Source organism: Triticum aestivum, chromosome 2B (assembly GCF_018294505.1).
Source record: "Triticum aestivum cultivar Chinese Spring chromosome 2B, IWGSC CS RefSeq v2.1, whole genome shotgun sequence".
Lineage (NCBI taxonomy): Eukaryota > Viridiplantae > Streptophyta > Magnoliopsida > Poales > Poaceae > Triticum > Triticum aestivum.
Window position 1 is genome coordinate 647,811,871 of NC_057798.1, and position 16,658 is coordinate 647,828,528.

At 48.8% G+C, this 16,658-nt stretch overlaps 1 protein-coding gene across 1 annotated transcript; it reads right to left on the reverse strand.

Annotated features, from left to right (window-relative positions):
* Nucleotides 1-14,696: 14,696 nt before the first annotated feature.
* LOC123041889 (UPF0481 protein At3g47200-like) lies at nucleotides 14,697-16,089 on the reverse strand. Its single transcript, XM_044464445.1, has one exon. The coding sequence runs from the start codon at nucleotides 15,949-15,951 to the stop codon at nucleotides 14,779-14,781; it is 1,173 nt and encodes a 390-aa protein (XP_044320380.1). The 5' UTR covers nucleotides 15,952-16,089; the 3' UTR covers nucleotides 14,697-14,778.
* Between the last annotated feature and the right edge of the window lie 569 nt (nucleotides 16,090-16,658).

The window sequence follows — 16,658 nt, forward strand, 5'->3', positions numbered from 1 at the left end:
GCCCCGCCGCACTCTGCTTGACGCCCCTCGATCATCTTCGGCTCCACGTTGAAGGTTTTGAGCCATAAGCCGAAGTGAGGGGTAGTACGGAGGAAGGCTTCACAATCAACAATGAATGAGGAGATATGGAGGATGGACTCCGGAGCCAGGTCGTGGAATTCCAGCCCATAATAAAACATGAGCCCCCTCATGAAGGGATCCGTCGGGAAGCCTAAACCCCGACGGAAGTGAGACGTGAACACGACAATCTCACCGGGCTCGGGAGTTGGGATAACTTGCCCTTGGGCAGGCAGCCTATGCGAAATCTCATAGGTTAAATACCTGGCATCTCTCAGCTTTAGCACGTCCTCCTCCGTGACGGAGAAGGGCATCCACCGGCCTCGTAGATCAGGACCGGACATTGTCGAGGATCGAAGGTACCTGAATTTGGAGCCCTGGGTGTTGGAACTCAGGGAGAGGGGCGGATTCGATGGAGGATTGAATAAAAAGAACGGGCCTTCGTCTCATTATAAAGAGGAAGAATGCCAAGAGCCGTCCCCGTGACTGTTTGGAACCCGCCTTCGATGGAGGGGGCGTGGCAACAGGCACGGTTGGGTTACCCACGTCCGTATTGATGGGAATCCCGGAATAAGGGGAACACGATCTCTGCTTCGACAAGACGTGCCAAGGAAACCGCCTCGCTAAACATGCTGAGGTGGAACAATAAAAACAATTCGAGTAAAGGCTTGGAAGTGGTGTGACGTTACGCCACAGAATACGTCAACAGATTGATCTTGTGTAATATTATTCTCTCTACGGTGGTATGTGGAATTTATTTTTGCAGAGCCGGACACTATCCTGGTGTTCACAATCTTCTATAAATTATTCAGAGGAGGAACCCGCCTTGCAATGCCGTAGACAATATGCGCGCCGGACTCGTCGTCATTGAAGCCTGGTTCAGGGGCTACTGAGGGAGTCCCGGGCTAGGGGGTGTCCGGATAGCCGAACTACCATCATCGGCCGGACTCCAAGATTATGAAGATACAAGATTGAAGACTTCGTCCCGTGTCCGAATGGGACTTTCCTTGGCGTGGAAGACAAGCTTGGTGATACGGATATGTAGATCTCCTACCATTGTAACCGACTCTGTGTAACCCTAGCCCTCTCCGGTGTCTATATAAACCGGATGGCCTCAGTCCATAGGACGAACAACAATCATACCATAGGCTAGCTTCTAGGGTTTAGCCTCCTTGATCTCGTGGTAGATCTACTCTTGTAACCCACATCATCAATATTAATCAAGCAGGATGTAGGGTTTTACCTCCATCAAGAGGGCCCGAACCTGGGTAAAAACATCGTGTCCCTCGTCTCCTGTTACCATCCTCCTAGACACACAGTTCGGGACCCCTACCCGAGATCCGCCGGTTTTGACACCGACACTCACCCATAGTGGAGTATGGGGGAGAAATCAACTAGTCTTCATCGAACCAACGCAATCAAGAAAGGTGGTCCAACTTGAGGGAGTCAAGATCATCATCATCTAGCTCAAGTGGACCATGTGCAAGGCAAAGGTTTGCCCTTGATAGGTTTTCTATTTTACCGGTCTCATGGTAGTTGTGGGAGACCGGGTTATAGGATCGTTTGCCGTACTATCAAGGGGGGCTCTCGATGAGTTGCTTGATCGTATCCTTCGTTGAGAGCTCAAACCATTGCATCCTTGCATCATCTTTATTGGTTCTTGTTTGATTCTTCTCCTTGTGAGATTTGGAGCTTTTGGTCATGTTCATGAAAAGCTTGAGTTCATCGAAAACGGAGTTCACATGCATCTTCTATGATGTTTTCGATGTTGGAGGGTATGCCGGTTCTTCTCTGTTGGAGGTGTCACTCCTTTGTTTGCTAAGCATACCTTCCCTGCCTCTTCGTTGTTTTGATGCTACTCATTGTCTTGTTTCAAACAAGCTTGAGTTTGCTCAATTCGGAGCTCATTTGCAGAAGTTATGGCAGTTCTGGTTTCCTTGGAGTATTCTTTGTTTTCGCGGTTGTGGCTTAAGGATGGCGCCAGCGGTAGTACCGCGGTCCACAGCGGTAGTACCGCCGAAGCACTCAAGCGGTAGTACCGCTCCCAGAGCGGTAGTACCACTCCCAGAGCGGTAGTACCACTCCCCAAGCGGTAGTACCGCTCTCCGAGCAGTAGTACCGCTTGTGGTCTTCGGCCGTAGTAGCGCAGTGGTTCCGGGCTTCTACCACCTCGATTCGAGACCGTTGTTTTTCGTGTCGGGTTTTACGGTACTAAGTGCGGTAGTAGTGGCGGTAGTACCGCTCCAAGCGGTAGTACCGCGCCTACTCCCACGGTAGTACCGCTCTGGGGCCAGGGCCTTGACCTCCTCGCCAGCACGGCAGTACCGCTGGGTGAGAGCGGTAGTACCGCCCTCAGCGGTAGTACCGCCCTGCCCAAGCGGTAGTACCGCTCTGTGCGTGGCTGTTCAATGGGGTAACGGTTGGATTGGTTTCCCCACTATATAAAGGGGTCTTCTTCCCCAATGAACCTTATCCTTTGAGCTCGTGTTCTTCCCCCATGGTTGACCTTCTCCGAGCTTGCTATCTCTCAATCCCTCCATGGATTCTTGCTAGTTTTTGGGGGAAAAGAGAGAGGAGATCTAGATCCACATTTCCACCAATCACTTTCTCCTCTATGTGAGGGGAACCCCTTGGATCTAGATCTTGGAGTTCTTGGTGTTCTCTTTCTTGTTCTTCCCCTCATTTTCCTCCCTAGCATTAGTTGCTTCAGTGGGATTTGGGAGAGAAGGACTTGGGCACTCCGTGTGCCCTTGCCATTGCATTGGTGCATCGGTTTGAGTTCTCCACGGTGATACGTGGAAGTGAAGTTTGAGAAGCTTATTACTCTTGGGTGTTTGGGCACCCTAGAGCTTGTTCCTCTTGGGTGCCTTGGTGCCCTAGACGGTTGGTAGTGTTCGGAGCTCAATCATTGTGGTGTAAAGCTCCGGGCAAGCGTCGGGGTCTCCAATTAGGTTATGGAGATTGCTCCGAGCAATTTGACGGGTACCGGTGACCGCCCCCAAGGGTTGCCAAAGTGTACGGGTTCGGTGACCGCCCCCAAGGGTCGCCATTTGTACGGGTTCGGTGACCGCCCTCAAGGGTCCCTAAGTGGAATCACGGCATCTTGCATTGTGCGAGGGCGTGAGGAGATTACGGTGGCCCTAGTGGCTTCTTGGGGAGCATTGTGCCTCCACACCGCTCCAAACGGAGATTAGCATCCGCAAGGGTGTGAACTTCGGGATACATCGTCGTCTCCGCGTGCCTCGGTTATCTCTTGCCCGAGCCCCTTTACTTATGCACTTTACTTTTTGATAGCCATATTGTTCTTTGTCATATATATTGCTATCACATAGTTGCTTATCTTTCTTAGCGTAAGTTGTTGGTGCACATAGGTGAGCCTAGTTGTTGTAGGTTTTGTGCTTGACAAATTAACCGCTAGGTTTATTCCGCATTTGTTCAAGCCTAAACCATAATTATTTTAAAGCGCCTATTCACCCCACCCTCTAGGCGACATCCACGATCTTTCAAAAGTGTAGAATCAAATCAGTTATCGGTGTTCTTGAGTGTCTAATGACTCAGAACTCGTGGAAAATTGGAATCGACGAGAAATAATAGTTGATGAAGAACTCATAATAAGTTATGTAGTTCCGTGATACTCTCGACATACCAGAGTAATACTTGAGGGTATAGCAGAACAGAGGTTGGATGGGTGAAATGATCTACAGAAGACAAGTACTTCCATTTTTCCGAGAAATGGGATCAAAGAAGAACAATATGGTCGAAAACACAGTTGGGAAGGACCAAACATAGATACAAGATGAAATTACCACAAGGGGATTATTATCATTACAAGAAGCTCCCATGATAAGATCTACATCGTTTCCATGGGCATGAACACAAAGTTCAAGGTCGACTCCCACTTCTACAATGCATAACTTTCCATTCACCTCTCGCGTTCGAAGAAGTTGTAGAATTGAAAATTTATCCGAAGAAACACCAGTAGATATAACTCGCATAATCTTCGGGTTCACACGGATTTAGGTAAGACAAAGATTCAATCCATAGGGGCATCTTAAGAACATATACCACCACTTCACTAGTAAAAGCCCGGAAGAAGGGTATGGTTGACAAGAGCGGGGGATACAATTTACCAAAGGCATTATGTATCCGAGGGAAGGCTTACAAGGTTACTGTATATGAAGGACGCTGTCGGATAGAATCCCACAAAGGATCTGGTGGTCCACGAGGGATCTGATGTGAGCAACAATACTCAACCAGAAGAACAAAGGATGCAAAGAGATCGGGTTATAGAAACAACTGACTAATTCAGAGTTCAAATGCAAAGGAATTATGATTTCCAAAATCAAGGGATCAGAAGTGGAGGTTCTGATCAATGACAAGTAAGTTGAATAGACATAGATCGACAATCAATCAAGGTTTGATTTGTCGAACACCAGCTCATGTCCGGAGTGACGTCTGAACCAAGGAAAGAATTTTAAATAGGACTGATGATCGCGAGCATTCGCAAATGAATCGAATCAAATGCTCGAAATTACGATGACAAAGGATTCTAATGAGTATTTCTAGACATATGGAAGTAACCATAATGTAAGCAGATAAATATTAGCAGAGCAATAATTGGAGAGGATTATTGGAAGATCGGATGGTATTCCAAAGTATCTTGTGAATCACATGAACAACTATGGATGAACGGATACTTGGCAAGTGCGAGTAATTATCCGTAGGGGATATTCATGTGGCAAAGAACTGCAAGGTAGTAGGCTCAACGGATTCTGAGGACAACAGAGAGTAATTCTGGGCATCTTGTAATAATAAGAGCAACTGGGGATGAAGGTATGAACGACAATGTAGGTAGTTACTCATAAGGACTTATCGGCGGTAGGGATCGCGACGGCGAAGGGCACAAGGGTCTCGGGAAAACATCGGAGAGTATCTTCAAAATCTTCTGGTGCACCAAGCAATCATCTAGAGTAAAGGGGCTCTCCGGGAGAAAGTATTTACGAGATCCTAGAGTTAGAGTGAACAAAATCATTTCACCCAAATAGAAGAGATATCAGAGTCCTAGAGTATAGACGAGGAGTAAAAGATCCTAATACCACCCAATGGCGACGTGGGCCCGTAAGCCACACAATCATGTTAGTAAATTAGTTTTTCAAAGACTAGACTCAATTTCGGCCAAGGAGTTGGAAAGGGGGGTCCTACAGGCAGTCGGCTCTGATACCAACTTGTGACGCCCCCAATTCGACCCTACACTAATCATACACGCAAATGTGTACGGTCAAGATCGGGGACTCACGGGAAGATATCACAACACAACTCTAGACACAAATCAAAATAATACAAGCTTTATATTACAAGCCAGGGGCCTCGAGGGCTCGAATACAAGCTCAATACACAAGAGTCAGCGGAAGCAGCAATATCTGAGTACAGATATAAGTTAAACAAGGGTGCCTTAAGAAGGCTAGCACAAAAGCAACACGATCGAAGAAGCAAGGCCTCCTGCCTGGTACCTCCTAACTACTCCTGGTCGTCGGAGGTCTCCACGTAGTAGCTAGTATCCGTCGGCGGTGGCATCTGGCTCCAAGGATCCACCATCTGGTTGCATCAACCGAAAAGAAGGAAGAAGGGGGAAAACGGGGTAGCAAAGCAACCGTGAGTACTCATCCAAAGTACTCGCAAGCATCAGATCTATACTAAGTATGCATTTGTATCAAATGGAAGGGTTGTATATGTGGACTGAACTGCAGAATGCCAGAATAGAGGGGGAATGCCTAGCCTATCAAAGACTAGCATCTTCACGCAGCTCCAAGCATCTTGCAGCATGTAGAAGACTAAATAATAACATTTTAATATTAAACAAGCAAGTTGTAACAACAATGCCCAAAGATCCTTCCTTGACTCCCTACGAGAAAGCAATCTCGGAGCTACATATCCATCACATATGTCAAGTATCCATTTCTAGTTATATAAGATTAGGATATAAGTCTGAACGTCCATTACCGTGGACACGGTATTCAAATATATATCTTCCCTGCAGGGGTGCAACACGTTACCCAACACGCTCGATCACTCTGGCCGGACACACTTTTCTGGGTCAATGCCCGGCCTCGGAAGATCAACACGTCGCAGCCCTACTTAGGCTCAATAGAGAGGTCCCTGTCGGTCTACATCCTAAGCGATCCGGGGTCTTGGGCCCATCGCCCGCAACACTCCGGGTCGTTGCGCGCAGGGTGAATACCAGCACCGCCTCGGATGGCCAGCACGATCCGACCGTGCCGCACTGCTGAACTGCACGTCTGACAAAGCTTCGGCTGATACTGCGACATCGAGGCCCATATCTATTCTCGTGTGGCGGTTAGTGCGTAAAGGCCAGAGGGCAACTCAGAACAAATACCCAAACCTGTTAGTGCATTGGGGGCTCGCGGAAACAAGCAGAGACTCACGATAAGGTGACCCCGTCACCCCATCTCATGGACTTACGGCAAGGGCCCAGACTGCCCGGTCGTGCCACGTGGAAAACTCGCGGGTGCTCTACGGGCCCGCCCGACTTTCACATCAACTCGCGGGTACCCCTCAGGGCCGACCCGACTTCATCAATGGTCTCAAGTAAAGTCAAGGTAACCGTGTGTCCAAACATCAAGGGGAAAACCCGAGGAATCACCCACGAAGGACTCCACTCAATGTAATCATCAAGGTGAACGTAAGAGGGACCACCCTTGAGGTTCACACTTGAGGTGTTGAACGACAAAGCCATATCGGGAATGGTGAAAGAGGAAATCACCCTCGATGACCACGACCGAATAGCTACACTATAGAATTATCATCAGGAGTGCGTTATGAGGGACCACCCTCGGCACTCGATAGTAGTTTTGCAGAGTCGAGCAACAAAAGGGGCGTGATGTGATGTGAGGTGTTGGGCTCTGGTCGTCGATCATGCTGATCGAGTCGTCGATGACGAAGGAGGGGCAACAAGGACAAGTACTGGGGGTCACTGATGGATCACTAACCAACCTATACTAAGCAGTTTAGGATAAGCATGTATGGTTCAATGAGCAGGTTTCCAAAGCAGGCTATGCATCAGAATAGGAGCAAACAATAACAGTAGCAAAAATCTAATGCAAAGATGAGAGAATGGAATGGGCGATATCGGGATGATCAAGGGGGGGGGGCTTGCCTGGTTGCTCAGATAAGAAGGAGGGTCGTCGATGACGTAGTCGATCACACGGACATCAAGAGCGGTCTCGGGGTCTACCAGAGAGAAGAGGGGGAAGAAACAGTAAATACACACAAACATATGCATAACAAGACAATAAGCGGGGCTAGAGGTGTTCTAACGCAGTGCTGGGCGATACTGGTGAAGTGTGATAACATCCGGAAAGTTTTCCCCAAGTCCGGTATTTTCGGACAGACCAACTAGAGGGGAAAGGTTCGATGTTTGCTATGCTAGGGACATGTGATAGATGAACGGAGAGCGTATTCGGATTCGTCTCGCCTTTGTGAGAAACCTTCATGTATAAAGTTTTTCCAACTGAGCTACGGTTTATTTTCTATGAATTTTCAAAGATCAAAACATTTTCTGGAATTATCAAAATTAACAAAAACGGAAATATGACGTCAGCATGACATCACTATTGCGTCAGCAAGTCAAACCGCCTGGCCCAGGTCAAACCTGACCTGCGGGACCCACCTGTCATAGACAGTGGGTTAAACAGGGTTAGTTTTAAATCTATACAGACTTAATTAACTAGTGGGCCCCTATTAATGGGTATTTAGCTAATCTAATTAAGTTTTAAATAAAAGCCATTTAGTTAATTTTAATTAACTGGCTGGGCCCACATGTCAGCGCCTCAGGGTGAATAAAGCCCCGCGTTGACTAGAGTCAACGCAGTCAAACGTGCCGTGGGGCCCGCTGGCAGTGACACTGGGTGGACCCAGGCCACGCCAGGTCAGCGCCGGCACCGGAACGAGCTCCGGCGAGCTCTCCGCGGCGGCCGAACGCCGGAGCAGCTCGGAAAAACACCACGGTTCAACATTTCGGGTGCCACGACTTGCGTTCGAAAGCTAGGAGGGAGCCGCGTCGAGTGGTGCTGCTAGACTACGCTGGGAAGGCCGGAAATGTCGCCGGTGTCGAGCTTGGCAGCGGTGGCTTTTGGGCGTGCTCGCGCTCGTCGCTGTAGGGCACGACAAGGACCGTGGAAGGTGGCGTTGGACTACTGGGAGCGTGCTGAGCACGATGCCGTGCTCGTCCGAGATGGACGGAGAGTGTGGACACGGCGACGAGTACGGCGGCGGAGGCGTGCTACGGCCAGGATGGTAGCTACGGCTAGGGGCGCGGTGAGGCGAGGAAGGAGAGGGGAGAGGACAGAGTGGAGCTCACCGAGCGGCCACGCAAGGCCCTTGACGGCTTGGGAGCAGCAGGGGTGCTCGACGACGCCGGCGAGCGTCGGAGATAGAGGCGAAAGGGGACGATGGCAATCGGCAGCTGCAGGGGCCCTCGGCTCCATGGAGGACCCCAGGCGACGTGGATGAGGATGGCGGAGCGGGCGGACAGGGCCGGTGGCCTCGGGACCGCTGGTGGCCGTGGGATTGACGGAGGTACGGCGGCGATGGCGTCGATCTCCTCTCCGGAACGAAGGATATGGAGAGGGGAGAGGTGGATCTGGGGAAGGAGAGGCGCAAGTGGGGGGAGTGGGAATGGCGGTAGGTGAGGGGGGGGGGAGACGAGGTGAGGGGAGCCCGAGGTGTCGCCCTTATCCCCTCGGGGTGGTGCCGGCGAGGCTGGTCCGGTGGGGACGAGCCCCTGTAGCGGCTCGGGTCGGGGGAACAGAGAGGAGGGAGGCAACCGGGGGAGATGGGCTGGACCAGCTGGGTTGGCTCGGTGAGATGGGCCGAGGCCTGGGGGGTCAGGGGAGGCCTGTTCATTTTATTTTCAGTTTTACAAAATACATCACTAGCCCCTAAATCAACACTAGTAACCTATGCCACTGCCACAGATAGTTGGAGGTTAAAAATAAAATAGTTTAGTATTTTTACAATTTAAAAAGCAATTAAATAATTATCTAGGCCACCGTGTTGACTAGTTTAAGGCATTTAAACACTTTGCAAAAATGTTGGCTCACCACCATAATTATGGAATACTTGCCAAAAGATGAACATTTTATTTTGCAGGTTTGAGAAATTTGAATTTGGACTTTAATTTGAATTATGCTTCGGATCAAATGAGGATTAGCAACAGTAAGAGTGATGACCTAGCATCATTAGCAGGAGATTACTGTAGCTTAATTATCCGGGCGTCACAATTAATCTCTAGGCACAGCAATATTGCTGGCTACCAAAACTGAAACAAACTCCGTCACATCCTCACCCATGTAGCAAGGGATTCAAACAAACCATACCCAAACTTTGCTAACTCATGTGCTACTTTATTGCATGTCCGAGGACGGAAAGTAAAATTAAAACATTGAAATGACATAATACAACGCTCCTAGCCTCCCTGATCAGAACTCCGATCTCCGATAGGTCAGCATCTCCCCTTACCAGCACATATAGACAAGATCCTTCGAGCCCGGTTCCAGCACAACTTGATGCACCCCAATTCCAGCCGATCCTTCAAGTGCAGCTAGACAAGCAAACGCCTCAGCATAAATGGCACTTTTAACATTTCTGAGTTTCCCTGTTGCAGTCGCTATGACATCACCCTCATCACAGCGTACAACATAACCATAAGCACCATCCCCCCTATTCTCAGGAATGCAGCATCAAAATTGATCTTAACGTAATCTGCACGCGGCCGCTCCCATGTCTGAACCACACAACTCGGGGTACCATTAGACTCCTGAACTTTAGTAAAATCCTGTAAATGCATACGGATATTAAAACAGACTTTGTCAGACGATCTCCATTGCTCTCCCGCATTAACATTGTTCCGAGTATTCCACCAGTCCCACAGACAACACCCACCAAAACCTCCTTCTCAGAACTAAGTCTGCAAATGGCTCCAACTACTACATCGGCCGACGAGAGCGACAATAGGCCTAACCTGATCTCTTGCAGATTCATGCCACGCCACACTTGTTTGACAAACTTGCATTTCAGAAAAGTATGACATCCTCATGGAGTCTCCGACAAACCGGACACAAAGTATCAAGATCCACATGCTTACGCTGAATATTCATCCTTGTAGGAAAACTATCATGTACCAACCGCCATAAGAAGATACGAACTTTAGCTGGCAACTTCATAAACCATAGTTTATTCCACTTAGATGTATTAACATGTGTTTCCGATGATGAACTAGCATTAGAATGTGACTTTGCCTCTCATATGCTCACACCCAGTCTATACGTCGATTTAACCTAAAAGATCACACCCAGTCTATACATGGATCACACCCCTTCAGCTCAAAATGCCATGCCACGTGATCCACCATGCCACTCCCGAGAGGAATCGCCCAGATTTCCTTTGCGTCCTCCTGCCCGAAAAGATCAGTAACCAATTCTTCATCTCTATATAGGCTTAGGCCTTGTTTGGTTCATAAGTCCTATGACTTTTTTAATCCTAACTTATAAGTCTTAAGTCCGTAATAAGTCCCTACCTGTTTGGTTCTTGGGACTTAACATGGACTAAAAGACCATATTACAACTATAAGTCCCTATAAGTCCCTCCTTGAGAGTCTTATTTTATAAGTCTCAAATGCCCACTTTAAGTTCCTATAAGTCCCTCCTGTTTGGTTTAGATGGGACTTAAAGGGACTTATTTAAGTCCCTACACCAATAAGTCCATGTAACCAAACACCCCCTTACTTAACCTTTCATAAAATTCTCTCCACCCCTGATTTTAACCGGGGTGGGCCCCAGCTGCTAATCCTAGCCCAATTAACAACTCTACATCAGCTTTTACTGTAAAATTTGAACGTAATATTATGTATGTGTAGCATTGCTCTTTTCGGCCTCCAGGGTCATAAGTGCTTGCAGGTGCGCTGGACGGCGATTCGGTCACACTCCACTCTGCCTTAATCTTTTTGGTTCTTCTGTTTGATGTGTTCCTTCTCTACTACAATGCACCACACGTAATGGTTTTTTTGTTCTTTGTATTTCCAAACACACAACACGTACTAGTTCACCTACGTGAAGGGCTCGAACCCTGCCAACACAAGAACTACTAATCTAGAAAAGACAGTGAACCAACATGTGGTTCGATGGTTAGGATGACAGTGATATCCTTGGTCCATCAGAGTTCAAGTCTTAGGTACTCTGTTTTAAAAACTTTTACCTCCTCGACACCGTTCGATCTCATCACCATCTCTCCTAGCCCACTAAGCAGGAAAAGTAGCTCAATATCCTTAAATTTTCTGTTTCAAATACTTTTTACTCATATATTTTTTCTATAATACCCTGTCCTAATTGGTTGTTCACAATTTTAATGTTGAGTTCTTCCATCGAGTAGGCTCCATACCTCAATGGAAAATGGTCCCGATGCATGTCTCGGGGTAATCGGGAGCGGGTGGTACAATTAATGTTTAACCATTACTTCATAATTTGTTCCACTTTTGGCATGTTTTTAATACGTGCTAGTATTTTTTTGGATTTATTTCATACCTTTCAATGATGTGCATTCGGAGGAAATGTTTCTGTCAACTACGAAAGTGTTTATGGCGACTTCGTCAATCTCAAGATGATGTGCCACCTTCGTCTTTCGGATGCGCTCCTGAGGGTAAGGTTTGCATGTGTGCATTCATAGAAATGAGTGTATGTGCGTATGTATAAGCATCTGCGTCTATACTATGTTAAAGAAAACCCGGAAAAAGACAAAAAACACAAAAAAATAAATAAATAAGGTAGCGATCAACCAACGGATAAGTACAATGGAAAGGAAGAGAAAAACACCCGAAAATAACCTACTAGTAGTATACTAGAGAGAGAGATGATGCAGAGCAAATTGGCGTGGCAAAGCACCGGAAATCCGTTGATGCTCCCAGGAGCGCGTGGTCCTGCATGCGAAGAAAATGTTTCAAAGTGTGAAAAAATTCCAAACAAAATTTTTGCGCATACATCTCGGCATTATATGTGTGCACGCAAGTTTTTGGAGGAAACCGACATTTTTTATGGCTTGTGTAAAAAAGACAGAAGGATGTCTTGTGAAAATCATTTTTAAACATCAAATTTTGTCTTTTTCACATACGACACATAAGTTGTCGGTTTTTCGTAAAACAACTTTGTGAGTATGTACAATATCGAGATGTACGCGCCAAGTTTTTGTTTTAACTTTTTGGACATTTCAGAATATGTTTAAAACATATTTTAAGAACCAGGAGTGTGCGCTCCCATGTGCCAAAACGCCACACTCAGCAAAGCACCTGCTTCTACTTTTTTCGACAAAGGACCCTGCTTCTACTACATACCACAGTACAACAGATCACGTCAACGAACGCAGGACTATAGTTTTCAGTAGCAAGCTAGCTCTTACTTGAGTTGAGAGACTTGAGCGCCCCGAGGAAGCTGGCAAGCCCAGCAACACCGGACAATGTCAAGATGATGGCTTTGCGGTAGTTGTAATGGAACTTGTGAAACTTGATCCGCCTCGGCCTCTCCTTCCTGTAGTTCTCGATGAGCACCATGGTCCTCAGATAGTGGGTTCCGGAGCGCAGCCGGTTCTCCACCCTGCTGAGCAGTTCCAGCGCGTCCTTGTTGCTGAGCCCTGCACCTCCCTGCAAGATACCCTTCTTCCGCAGCTGCTGCACATCCTCCTCGTTGTCCGTCACCATGCCCAGGAGGCAGAGGTAGGAGCAGACAGCGGACTTCTCCTCGACCTCTACAGAAAAGTCTGGGGTCGTGCATAGCTCCAAAACCGCCATGTTGACGAGGAAGCTCGCGTTTGCATTGTCTAGGTTCAGTGGCGCCAAGAAGTGTTAGTTTTAATCTTGTCATGGTCATGTATCTGCATGGGAGATGCTGAGGGCCGTGTGATGCGGCAGCTTGGTGAGATGCCGTTGTGGCGTGAAGCTGCGGTGGTCCATGCATGTACTGGGATATTATCTAGTTAGTTAGTGCATGGTTGGTTGAGGTATGGCCGAGTGATTTGGTCAAGTTAATTAGTACGTGTATGTAGCAGATGGAGGTTGCATGCAGCTGTAATAGTGGAGTAGTTGGACACGTCCTAAACGTGAGCATAGGAAACAGATCATGGAGTTGGCTCCTGGCCGTGCTAGCTGATGTATATAAGTATTGCATTGATTGAATGAAACGGAGGCCGTGAGGGCTGAGGGAAAAAAGATGTAGCATATGTGTGTCTCACCGGGAGAACAAAGCAAAGCTGGTTCCTCCCACGGTGAGGTGTGTGTGTGTGTAGAGTTTCATGTGTATGTGTGTGTTCTTGTGTTCTTGAGAGAAGAAGATAGAGAGAAACCACAAGAGAATTTTGTGAGGGAGCTCGAGGTAGAAGAAGAAGCGGCGCTGCGAGGAGGCGGCGCCAACAATTGGTATCAGAGCCTCGTCGATCTGCAGCGGTGGCGACGGCGACGGCGGCACGGCTGACTCGTGGAGGACGAGGTGGAGGTCGCGCGAGGTGGAGGTCGGCGGCGGCGCGATGCCGTTGGTGGCCTGCTGCGGTGCGACGCTACCACAACGACGGTGTGATGCCGTTACAAGGAGAAGACTGGATGGCGGCGTGATGCCGCTGTCATCCGGTTGCGGCGCGAGGCCGTTAGGACAAGGAGACGGCGTGGTGATGGGAGGTGTCTTCCACGTCAAGAGGTGGCTGCGGCGTTCGGCAAGATGGCATGATGGCGCGTGCGTACGTCGGGGCGGAGGTTCATGGGGCACCGGCGGGAGGCTAGGTGCTGCATCATGCGTCCAGGAACACGACGATTGACAGCTGTGCGTCCATGGTGAAGTTGGCTGCTGCTGGCATGTGTCGTGCTCGCCGAAGGCAAGGTGCGACGATGACCCAGTGATGAGGATAGCAGTGGTGGTGCATCAACGGCAAGCTCCATGAGATATGGAGGTCACAGTGGCGGTAGAATCCATGAGATGTGGAGGCCGCAGGTGGTGGCAGACTTCGTGAGATGCGGAGGCCGGTGTAGGTGGCCATGGCTACCATCGCAGGAGGGTTCGTGTGCTTATGGCGAACACAAGTGCAGCGGCAAGGTTTTCGTGGTGACATGCGGCGGCACTGGAAGGAATGCGTCGTCCACGGCAAGGTGATGTTGTGGCAAGAGGATGTAGGTGATCTGCATAAAAAATTAGAGGAGTTGACATGGCAAGATTAGGGGGTTGAATGTTAGTTTTAATCTTGTCATGGTCATGTATCTGCATGGGAGATGCTAAGGGCCGTGTGATGCGGCAGCTTGGTGAGATGCCGTTGTGGCGTGAAGCTGCGGTGGTGCATGCATGTACTGGGATATTATCTAGTTAGTTAGTGCATGGTTGGTTGAGGTATGGCCGAGTGATTTGGTCAAGTTAATTAGTACGTGTATGTAGCAGATGGAGGTTGCATGCAGCTGTAATAGTGGAGTAGTTGGACACGTCCTAAACGTGAGCATAGGAAACGGATCATGGAGTTGGCTCCTGGCCGTGCTAGCTGATGTATATAAGTATTGCATTGATTGAATGAAACGGAGGCCGTGAGGGCTGAGGGAAAAAAGATGTAGCATATGTGTGTCTCACCGGGAGAACAAAGCAAAGCTGGTTCCTCCCACGGTGAGGTGTGTGTGTGTGTAGAGTTTCATGTGTATGTGTGTGTTCTTGTGTTCTTGAGAGAAGAAGATAGAGAGAAACCACAAGAGAGTTTTGTGAGGGAGCTCGAGGTAGAAGAAGAAGCGGCGCTGCGAGGAGGCGGCGCCAACAAGAAGAGCTCGCCGGTGAGGAGCGACTTTTTCTTTTTGACGCCCATTTCCTTGAAATCTGCCGTAGGCTTGGTGGCCGTGATCTCGATGCCGATCTCCGCGAGCTCGATGGCACTGACGGAAATTGATATCTTCTCCGCTTTTTTATGAACTTCCGGCTGGGGCGGCGTCTTGGTAGTGCTTCCTACGATGTAGTATCGGAGGAGCTCAAGAAGATGCAGCGGCGTGTAGCTGTCGTCCCATGCAAGAGGGCTGTTGTCTACTAGCGGTACGGTGGGCTGCATAGAGGCCTTCCATCCCGTGGTGAACCGTACCAGTACCAGGTCCGGGGGCGTCGGCATGAAGCGCATCAGCTCTTGGACCACCACCCATGGGAGCTGGTTCTCGAGCAGCGCGATGTCGTAACTGATGCTGGTGCAGTTGGAGCTGAAAGCATCCTTCAGCAGCGGATCCACCGCCTCGTCAACCCAATGCAGCAGGAACTGCAGCAGGAAGCAGCCGTCGTAGAACATCATAGGGTTGAAGTCGTCGTCGCCGAAATCCCGCACCTTGTCCACGTCGTAGTGGCTGCGGGCCTCCTCCGCCACCGCGCACACCGCCCCGTACACCTCCTCCACCAAGCGGCCCGAGTCGTTGATGAAGTGCCAGGCGGCCACATGCTTGGTGCTCTCCATCAGCCGGAGGGCCGGGGTCCGGCCATGGTGGTAAGGGCCGATGGCCACCACCTTGGGGAAGGCGTACTTGGCCGCCAGATCCCCCATGCTTGGAGGGAACAGGTGGATCTTCGTCTCCATCTTGTCACGTTCACCCTGAAGTGATTGTGCTGCTTGCTTGAACACTTCAACCGCGTAATGATGATCAATGCTCTCCTCCTCAACCAGCTTCAGCTGCTGTCGTCCGGGAGAGCCATCCACCAGACCACTGTGGCTGGCAGGAGGAGCAACTGTCATCTCCAAAGGGACGCCGGGAACCCATACATTTGGATCCATGGCCGGCCTCCCCTCCCAATAATCAGCCACGGCCAGCTGATACTCGTAAGGTGGTGCTTCCATGTTAGCAAACTAAGAGAACTACTGGATGGATGCTATTGCTAACAACAAAAATTACACTGCTGGTTTCAAAATACAAACATGTACAAAATGTCCTAGAAGAGACTGAAAAGAGAATACATGAGTTGAGAATCAAGATTACATCGGTTACCGTATGCATGCATGAGAAGATGTCGCTCCTCTTTATATAGACCAACCTATACGCCGACGGCCAAGGAAAAACTCGCAGCCGGCCTTCACATGCATGACTCTCATCAACCAAGTAACCATAATGTATGCGTATTGCCATAACAGAGCTAGGGATCTTTTCATCTTTTCTCAACATGCAACACAACCGGGAAGAACCTTTCATTTAATTTTTTTTCATGATTATCTCATTATTAATATACTAGTATTAGCTTTCGTAATGCCACTTGCAAAGTTGCTTCCAACTCGGGTCTATATTACAAGAAATTAACGCCTCGACTCAAAGCGCTTTTATACCTGAATGGGCAACGCGTTATAGGTGCCAGATCAGTCTCTGCTGGCACAGTTTAGCCAAGAATACAGCTCAGTACATTTGAACACGTGTACTAGCAGACCGACGTTTCCGTGAACTCGACACACGATGAGGAGGAGCAACGTGATCTATAACTTTGTTAATCACTTCCTCAATGGTGGAGTGCTTGCGTCTGAGTTAATCGGCATTTGATCAAGCTGCAATGGATGCT